Source organism: Falco punctatus (genome assembly GCF_963210335.1).
Source record: "Falco punctatus genome assembly, chromosome: 4".
Taxonomy (NCBI): Eukaryota; Metazoa; Chordata; class Aves; order Falconiformes; family Falconidae; genus Falco; species Falco punctatus.
The window spans coordinates 14331821-14340991 of NC_137583.1; the positions used below are offsets into that span (position 1 = coordinate 14331821).

General features: G+C 45.0%; 1 protein-coding gene across 2 annotated transcripts; it reads left to right on the top strand.

Moving 5' to 3' along the window:
* Positions 1 to 70: 70 nt before the first annotated feature.
* On the top strand, positions 71 to 9087 carry KCTD6 (potassium channel tetramerization domain containing 6). 2 transcript variants are annotated; one of them, XM_080382933.1, is made up of 3 exons: positions 71 to 212; positions 5449 to 5557; positions 6780 to 9087. In XM_080382933.1, exons 2-3 carry the CDS (start codon positions 5531 to 5533, stop codon positions 7464 to 7466), a joined length of 714 nt encoding a protein of 237 aa, XP_080239059.1. In that variant the 5' UTR covers positions 71 to 212; positions 5449 to 5530; the 3' UTR covers positions 7467 to 9087. The 2 variants fall into 2 exon arrangements, with proteins under 2 accessions (XP_080239059.1, XP_080239060.1); XM_080382934.1 differs by lacking the exon at positions 71 to 212 and adding an exon at positions 391 to 5127.
* Positions 9088 to 9171: the final 84 nt, after the last annotated feature.

The following is a 9171-nucleotide window of genomic DNA, read 5'->3' on the forward strand; positions in this document are numbered from 1 at the left end:
GCCACGACCGGGCGCGGGGCCGAGGGCGGGCGCTGAGCGCAGCCACCTGGCCGGCGGCCCTGAGGTGAAGGGGGTGTGGCTGCGGCGGGGGCGGGGCCGTACCGGGACACACCCTCGCTCTGTCCCCGCCCGCGGCGGCGGCTCAACTCCGGGCTCGCGCTCAGTCGTCCCCGCCGCCGCCGGGCTCTGCCTCAGCGCCGGGAGCTGCGCCCGTGAGTGCCGGGCCGCGCTGCCGCGGGGCTGGGGACAACGGGGCCGAGCGCCCGGGACCTGCCCTGCTCCGCTCCGGGGGGGCGCTGGGGCGCCAGGGCCCGGACGCGGCGGGGGGGCCCGCGGCCGCTGTGGGGCAACGCGTGAAGGCGGGGCACGGGGGGGGGGGGGCGAGGGGCAGGGCGCAGGGCCGGGCTCCTGGGGCCTCCTCGCGACCGGGGGGGCTGCAGGACCGGGTGCTGGAGCCCTGACGTTAGGGTGGGGATGGGACGGCCGGTGCCTGGGTCCGGTTGGCGGCTGGGCAGGAGGAAGGAGCAGGGAGGGTGCCGGGGTGGCAGCCCGTGAGGTCTGGCAGGGAGGGCCCGGGGTCCGTGGGCTTTGCCCCGCCTGGGGAGGGCATGGATCCCCCTGCCCTACCCGGAGGGGAGGCAGAGCTGGGACGCTGGCTTGGGGTGGGGGTGAGGGTGTGGGCTCTTGGGTCATTTGCAGGGGTGGGGATACAAATGCCTGGGTTCATTTCCAGCATCTTTGCTGAATCATTGTGATCCTGGGGAGACTTCTTCCACCGTGAGCTCGCTGGCTCCTCTGTGATGGAAACCAGCACTTCCCGGTTTCTGCTGCCGGCCCGGGCCCCTCTCTGCCTGGGCACTAGGAGGGATTTCTGCCCCGGTCTTGCTGTGGCTCCTCGGTCCATGTATGTGCTGAGCCCCACTGGTGTGTGAAGGGAGGCTTAGTATTTCTGACATCTGCATTCCTCCAAAACTGTTTGGAGGCACGTTTCCACATGGAGACAACTACTGTTTAGTTTCACAGAAGCAAAATACAGCATTAAAACCCAAAGGTTGGCACGAGTGCTGAAAGCCTGGGTACCTTGGGTTGCTTCAGCAACACAGCGCCGGCAGGACCAGGCTAGGTACAAGCGTCTTCCTTTGGCTCTCGTGAGAGGAGGGCCAAAGTGATTTTGTGATGTGGGCTCTTCAAACAAGTAGCAATTAAAATAAAAGTTTGGAACCTGGACTTAAACCAGGATGTCATAGAGCTCCTCAGGGAAGGTAGGGAAACTTTAGGAGCTTGGAATTTATAGTGAAGCATTTACACATAAAGGAGTGAAAATGCTGAGTGGCTGGCATGAGTGGTTTTCCCTCCTGCCTGAGGTGAAGACTAAATACTAGTGAAAAGCAAGAACTAAGTTAATTCTAAATAAGCTGTATTAGTCATTATAAACTTGACATGTACAGAAGGTGACAGATGCTTTTCTTTAGTGAAGCTGATCTGCTGAGTTCCCAGAAGGTTCGGTACCTGGTTGTTTTAAGAGCTTACCTCCTCCTCGCTCTCTTGGTTAGGGTAGCACAGTGCTCAAGCCTCATGGGTTTGCTCTGCAGTTTGTCATCTTGCTGTACAGTTTGGTGGAGTACAGTCATCACTGGTGCTAGCTTAGTTTTTGTCAGTACAAGTGAGTTACTGATAATGATTTACAATAAAAAATTGCATTTCACATGCTGTGACTGGCTGGGGAATAGAGATTGTCCATGTACAGCGTAACTGTACAGAGGGCAGGAATTTTTTCTCATCTTTGATGATCTAAATGTGAAAGGCTCACTAAGTGGGTGAGTAGCTTGAAATACCGAGTATGTATATACATATATATATATCTATCTGTATAAGTAGCTTTGCTCTTTATAATTTTTCAGTTGCCATTGGTAGAATTCCTGTCAATTTTTATATTGACCTAGAAATATAAATCTAAGGTAACTATTGAAGTTAATCAGTTTGTGTGGAGCTTAAACAGCTTGTGTTGTAATATAGGTACCAAACTGTTAAAAGACTAGCGCCACAAGTAAATCCTTTAATTCTTTTGTTGGAAAAACTAGATGAAAAATGTTCAGAGCAAATCAGGTGCTGCCTGCCTCTTAACTTTTAACTGTTAGGTGTATTTCTGCTGCTCCTCCTTCAAGTAACTGCATGCGACAACCAGTGCAGTGATTTTCTCCAGGTGCAGTGTGTAGCTTTTGGCCTTGATCAAATGCAGTGTGGTCCCAGCTGGCATCTCCTGGCCTGTGTGTTGGTTCACAGATGCAGATGTTCAGCTGACTCTTACTTGTTTTCTCTGCACTTGCAAAATAGTTGCACGTTAGCAGCTCTGTTCTGAGAGAAGCCCTGCTGAAGTTAATGGGGACTACCTGCTGGCTGTAGCGTTGCTGGTAAATAGCCTAGTAATCCTCTAGGTCATAACATATGAACTAAGAGTGAGCATTTTTTAAGTGCAGGTATCCAATTTTGTATATTAAATGTATAAAATGATGACTGGAGTGCTTTTCTTCAAAGGTACTTGCTTCTCATTGTGCCTTTCTAGTTTTGGATGTGCTTGCTGCTGGGCTACAGCAGCAGCTGTGATGACTGTGTTAATGCTGTGTATCTTCTCCCTGCTTGCAGAAGCAGATTAACGAAAGTAGGGCTGTGGTTTGACATGATCAGTGCACTTCTGCTCTCACCAAAGAATGATATCCTGTTTGGCTTAAATGGTGTCAGCAGTTGATGTGGCTGAATTTCATCTAAAATAAGTATTTCTTTTGGTTATTAAAGGTAGGTTGTTTTGGGAGCAGATGACATGCAGCTGTATATCTGGTAGCTGAACGTGAGTAGTAGCAGTGTTAGCAAGGCTGTCCCTGGGTGCTGTATGTTGTTGTGTGAAACAGGGACAAGAGCTGGCTTGAGGCTGCCTGTCCCAGGGTATGGATGGAGTGAGTGTCTGCCCACCCCCACTGATGCATCACTGTATTTCATTCAGGAAGAATTTAAAGCGTTGTTGAAAGGGTGTATGTCCCCACCCTTCTTGTGATGTGGTTTGCTAGTCCTTATCTCGGGTTGTACCTGAACAGAGCTATTGTTGCCTGTGAAGTTGTCTCCCCAGCTGATGAGGGAAGCAGCAGGCAGTTGTGAACACACTTGGACATTTTAGGATGGCTTCCCAGTATCATCCCTTTGCACTGAACATCTCGCTCCAGCACCAGCTTTGCCAGGGATGCCTGTGTGTGCCTAGTGATTCAGGGTCCTTACACAAAAATCAGTGAGATTTCTTGATGCCACTTGTATGTTGAGGGCTGGGTTTGTTTAAGCTAATTGCTATCGTAAATTATTCACTCCGGTGTTATATAGCAGTGCTGTGATCAAAGATTATTTCATGCCTTTGTACAGACAGGCAGCGTCATCTGTTTCTTTCACTGATAAAGTCTTGATTCATCTGTAGCGTGGACTTAGATGCTGACCAAAATAACATGGTGTCTGTCCACCAGTTTAAATAATTCTGGACATCTGTCTGTCTCTGAAATATTCTGAATGTATAATTCCAGTTAATTTTATTAAGCAGCAGATCTCATCTATCATGATTTCTAGTGCAGTTTCTGGCTGGCTGCATAGTTTCATTTTCAAGTGAATGTTTTCCTTGAATATCAGAAACTGGTACCAGTCTCTCCTATGGTTTTAATGCATCTGCATGTTATGCTTGACCAGAATGATGCTTGTAAGTGCTGGAATTTAAAAGATCTGGGCTATTGATGAACAGTTAAGAGCTTTACTTAAGTGATGATTGCAAATAAAGAAAACTTGAGTGAATTAACTTCTTGATTTGTGAGCAGTTAAAAAAGAAAATAATTACAGAGGCTGGCAAAAGAGCTGGCATTCCAGGTTTATCTGCTGTCGGGGTGTGTGTGTGTGTATGCTTTAATGTACTTTCTTGAGGCATGCTCTGTCTAATTTGTAAAAATAGGATCCCGGTATGACTAGTTCTGTATCTTAGTATTCCTTACTCTTCTGTTGTCTGACCTCACTATTTTCATATACCGATTTTGTTTTTTCTGGTCTTTAATACATCTGAGATGCAGCTGAGGCTGTGCTCGTGCTGCCAGCCCCCAAAGGCCTGACTTGCTGGATGCTGTTGTGCCCAGGCTGTGGGTTTGTGCAGGGTAGCAGAGCCCAGAGAGGTGGCATGTGCTGCCTTGTTCTGTGGTGAATGAGACCATCCAATCTCATTAGCTAGGAATGAGAGGGGCAACTGATCTTTTTGGTTGGGAATAACCTGTGACCCTTCAGTTGTTTTGGAATGTAGGGCTCTGGCTCGGCTAAGTCTTTGTGCTGCTTTTAGCTGGGTGAATGCGTGTTGAAGTTTGCTAGTAAAGAGGATGGGAGCAGAAGTCCTGGTAACTGTGTGGTCTTTAAGATGTAAAAATAAACAAAGCTGAGAAGCTGTACCCTACTTAAAACAGACTGACCTAAATTTTCAGCAGTTCTAGCAGAGAGGCAGGCTCTGTGTAGGGATAGAGGCTTAACGACAACTGGTTTCTCTGTCCATACATTGCTTGACATGGTTGAGAGGCCACCTTTGGAAAATCTCCACTGGTGTCTAGGGTCATTTGCTCCCACCGCTCCCCTCAAGTTGTACAACCTGGCCTGTGGATTTCCCTTGTTGTGCTTGTGTGGAGAGAGTCCCCTTGTTATGCAAGTCAGCAGTTCAGTGGTCTTCTGGGAAGTTACGGCCTGAACAGCTCCTCAAATTGCTTTTGTCGAAGCATTGTTGAAAGCATGTTTGATGTCCTCTGGCTTGTCCCTAAAGAAATTGCTTTGGAGAATGCGTATGTGTCTCTGAAGTCCATTCATACTCTTTGTCTGTAAGTTAATGTTCTTGCTATCAATTGCAGTTATCCACTACTGAATTATTAATTCTGCAGTGAGATTTTTTTTTTCTTCTTACTGTTCATTGACTTTCATGCTTGATTTATTCTTCTGTGCAGTTTTGAAACTGGAGCATGGGAATTTTGGCTAATATTAATGGAACACATGTATGACTTCACTGGTGGTGGCCAAATAAACTTTTTAATTGGAAAAGGACATCTGTCTTTCAAAGTACTCACTGCTTCCCAGGTGAAAAGTAGTCTGTTTGTGAACGTATATTATCCTCAGAGGCGCATTGCTTGTTATTTAACAAAACTGGGATGATCAGACAGCCAGTAGAGTGATTACCCATGTGCTCCGGAGGCAGTCCTCTGGGTAGCGTGAAGGGAGAAGGAGGGAAAAGCACGTTTGTAGATTCTCCTGTTAATGTGGTTTTGTAGCTGAACGTTCTCCTGGCAGAGAGCCTGCCTTTGGTTAGAAAGCATTCCTTTCAGTTCTTATAGGTGCTGATGGTCTGCCCTGTTTTGTTCTTTATTTTGGTTTTTTTTGTGTGTGTGCTTTTTCCTGCAGGGAGATAATAGGAGGTGAATCGTGTATCCTTTCAGCAGCCTTCTGTTAAACTTGGAATACCACAGTTCAAGCAATTGAACAGATGGATAATGGAGACTGGGGATATATGGTAAGTGAGCCTGTGTAAGTGTGTGCTGTGCAGTACAACTGGGCTTTCAAGATCTTGCAGAAAGAATCCTTACAGATCTGTCTTGTGTAGATCCAGAGCTTCAGTCATGTGAGAAGAAAACCTGTGCAGGTTACAACAGCTTACTTAGGTTCTCTGAAGTACTTCGTCTCGCATGCTATTTGTGGGGAGAGCTCAGATTCATATTTCCTAGGTATGGTCAGTGAGTACTTAACCGATGCCTTAAGCTCACTGTTACCGTTTTCCTAACACACAAAGACTGAAAATAGTGTGTGATTCCTGCGTATAAGTTTTAGGACTTTGTCATTTTATTTATGAAGAAGAGTATTTTTCCTTGTAAACTCTGTCTCAAACTAGACAAACGCACATTATTTTTCTCCTCTTCTCTTTCTCTAAACATTCTGCTGCCATGCATATGTCTCTTTTCTCTGGCTGGCCTCGGTCCTGGTTGTTAGGGTTGGTGGCCAGATGGGATTTGTGTTCCTTTCTCTCTTGCTTCCTCATGTGCTATTTGGAAGCTGATGCAGACTGGTTTGTGCTCTGCCCCCCTCTTCTACACAGCATGCTGATTTGCTAATAAATGTTTCTTTTTAGAGTTAAAAGCCGAAAGTTCTTTTTTGTTTGCTTGTTTTAATGATTCCTGTTAACCAGAGCGTGGATTATTTTGATTGTGAGCTCTTGGTCCTGTGTCTAAACTTGTGCTGTCATCCTATTTTGAGAGAGAGAAAGAGGCTTAAGACTTGTTCAGCTGATTTTTTTTTTCCTTTTTCTTTTTTTTTTTTTTTTGTTCTAGAATGAGAGACAGATTGTGAAAGTAAGGAACACTGATGGGCCTCATTCAGACTAACTTGTTCTTCAGGAAATCTCTCTGTTCTCATTTCCCCATCTGTAGAATAGGAAAAAACTTGTTGCCCAAATGCAAAACTTGCTTCTGTGACAGTAGCTCCATTGTTAAGATTTCTAAAGCATTCTGGAAATATGCCTTCTGAATGTTAAGTATCATCCTGTCTAGTTGCCGGTTGTGCCTTGTTGCTAGGTGGCTTGGATTTGTTCAGGTTTAGATGCTGCTTAAAGGCTTCAAATGGAAGAGGCGTGATTCTCTCCACAGCCTGCACTTTTCAAACAGTATTTACCATGTGTGTCAGTGAGGTGATCGAATCTTCTTGTGGTGGCTTGATAAACTCTGCAATTTCTCTCTTTCTAGATGACTGATCCAGTCACGCTAAATGTGGGTGGACACATGTATACGACATCCCTCACAACTCTAACGAGATATCCTGACTCAATGCTTGGGGCCATGTTCAGGGGAGACTTCCCCACTGCCAGGGACTCTCAGGGCAATTACTTTATTGACAGAGATGGACCACTTTTCCGTTATGTTCTTAACTTTTTAAGGACCTCAGAGCTCACTTTGCCACTGGACTTCAAGGAGTTCGACCTGCTTCGGAAGGAAGCGGACTTCTATCAGATTGAACCGCTAATTCAGTGTCTTAATGACCCCAAGCCACTGTATCCCGTGGATACCTTTGAGGAGGTGGTGGAGCTGTCCAGCACCCGGAAGCTTTCCAAGTATTCCAACCCGGTGGCTGTAATCATCACGCAGCTCACTATCACGACTAAAGTCCATTCGTTACTGGAAGGCATTTCAAACCACTTCACAAAGTGGAATAAGCATATGATGGACACCAGGGACTGCCAGGTTTCCTTCACTTTTGGGCCATGCGATTACCATCAGGAAGTGTCGCTCAGAGTCCATCTCATGGAGTACATCACAAAGCAAGGCTTCACGATCAGGAATACCAGAGTTCATCATATGAGCGAGCGTGCCAATGAAAACACAGTGGAGCACAACTGGACTTTCTGTAGATTGGCACGGAAAACAGACGACTGATTCTGACTCCACAGGAGCCGCTTGGTGATTAGCAACTTAATTGGACAGTAAACCCAAGAGAGTCTGGATTTTGACTAAAGCAACAATGTGGGCTTTTTTTTTTTATACGACTATTTATTGTTTATCAGTAAGGACTGGAGGAGTTTCGTTCTCTAGCAGCTCTGTCCTTTTGTCCTGTTCAGAAAAAAACCATGCATGTGCCTGTTTAGTCAAGACACCTTTTTGTTTGAAAGAGGGAGTCCGAAGAATTAGTACAATAGGGTATTTTGTGTCATTAACACAATTCTCTGACTCGACTTAAAGTGCTAAAATTACCTCCGTTTAAATAGTTTCTAATTCATCTAATGCTACGACACTGGGAGCAAGAAACAAAATGAGTTTAAAATGCAGCTGGGGAAGAGCTGCTATCATGTAGACTAATTTAGTTTCTAAATAAACAAACAGTATTGTAATATTATAGGAAAACAAATCCACCCTTTGAAAGTACTTGATAAGTACAGTTTCTTACAGTTATGACAACTGTTTCTTTCTATGCATATAAATCAAGCAACCAAATATTATCTGTAGCCATGGAAATATGATTAGAAATATTTATATTGGATTCTAAATGCAAAATGTCCCTGTGGTAGAATTCATATTTTTAATGCCTGGTGCAATATTATTCCCAAGTGTAATGCCTGCCAGCAAGAAGCTAATAAAAATGTGAAATACAGAATAATATTTTGTATTTTCTTTTGTCTTCTAGAACTCAAATACTTAACCAAAACCAAACAAAAACCCCTCACCTGAACCCCATTTTTCTGTGCTGCAGAGTAGCTGAGATGCTCTGGTAGGGCTCCGTTCTCCTCTATTACCGATGTACTTTGTTCCTTTTTATATTAATCTGTTGAGTCAACTGTCCTCAGCATTATAGAAAAAGCTTGTGTTTTGAAAAGTGCTTTATGACTAAAAAAATGGCAAGTACTTGTACTGGCTAAAGGGATAGGGTTGGAGGGAACACAGAGCCTAAACACTTGTATCCACTAAGTAGCGTTATCTGGTTTGTCAGCAATTTATCTAATGACTTACTAACGGTAGGGTGCTGGTTCTGATGATGCTCCAAGTCAAGGGAGTCAAGTTCTGTGTTTTCAGTCAATTTTGTATGGCCATTTCTGCTTGTCTTGGGTGCTTCGCCATAGTTATTAATAGAATTTCTGGTTATGTTCTAGCTTGAATGCTTTGGGGAATAAGAGAGTTGATACCCACTTTGATGAATGGATCTTGTTCTCCTGTGAAGTTCTTGTCACAACTGCCTGTTGCAAGTCCTTATCACTACTGCTTCACACTGGGCTGTGCAGACCACAGCGTTTTGGGGATGTAAGAGGGGGTCTGGATTTCTGTGGTGGTTGCTGGTTCTTGAAGATGGGAGCTTTCAATCCCATCTCATTCAAAAGGCCCGCCCCCTGGGTGTATTTCTCTGTCATGTTCTTTCTCCCCCTCTTCATATATTACAGGGTTTTTGACTTTTGTAGTAAGAGGCAGTAAGAGCTTTATTCTACCTTTAAGGAGGGAAAGAAAAGCTGAACTGATGGAGCTCAGGAAACGTGGTTGTTTCTTTCCTGCAACACTTGGTAAGAAGTATCTGTGTTAACTGGCATTGAATTATAATCACAAGATGTTCTTTGCAACACTTCATTTACTAGCAAATTAATGACTGGCCTGGATT

Excerpts from the sequence above, each read along its gene's own strand:
- KCTD6 (XM_080382933.1), top strand. The coding sequence starts at position 5,531 with ATGGATAATGGAGACTGGGGATATATG. Across the intron at positions 5,558-6,779 it reads ATGGAGACTGGGGATATATG|ATGACTGATCCAGTCACGCT; the intron begins GTAAGTGAGCCT and ends CTCTCTTTCTAG.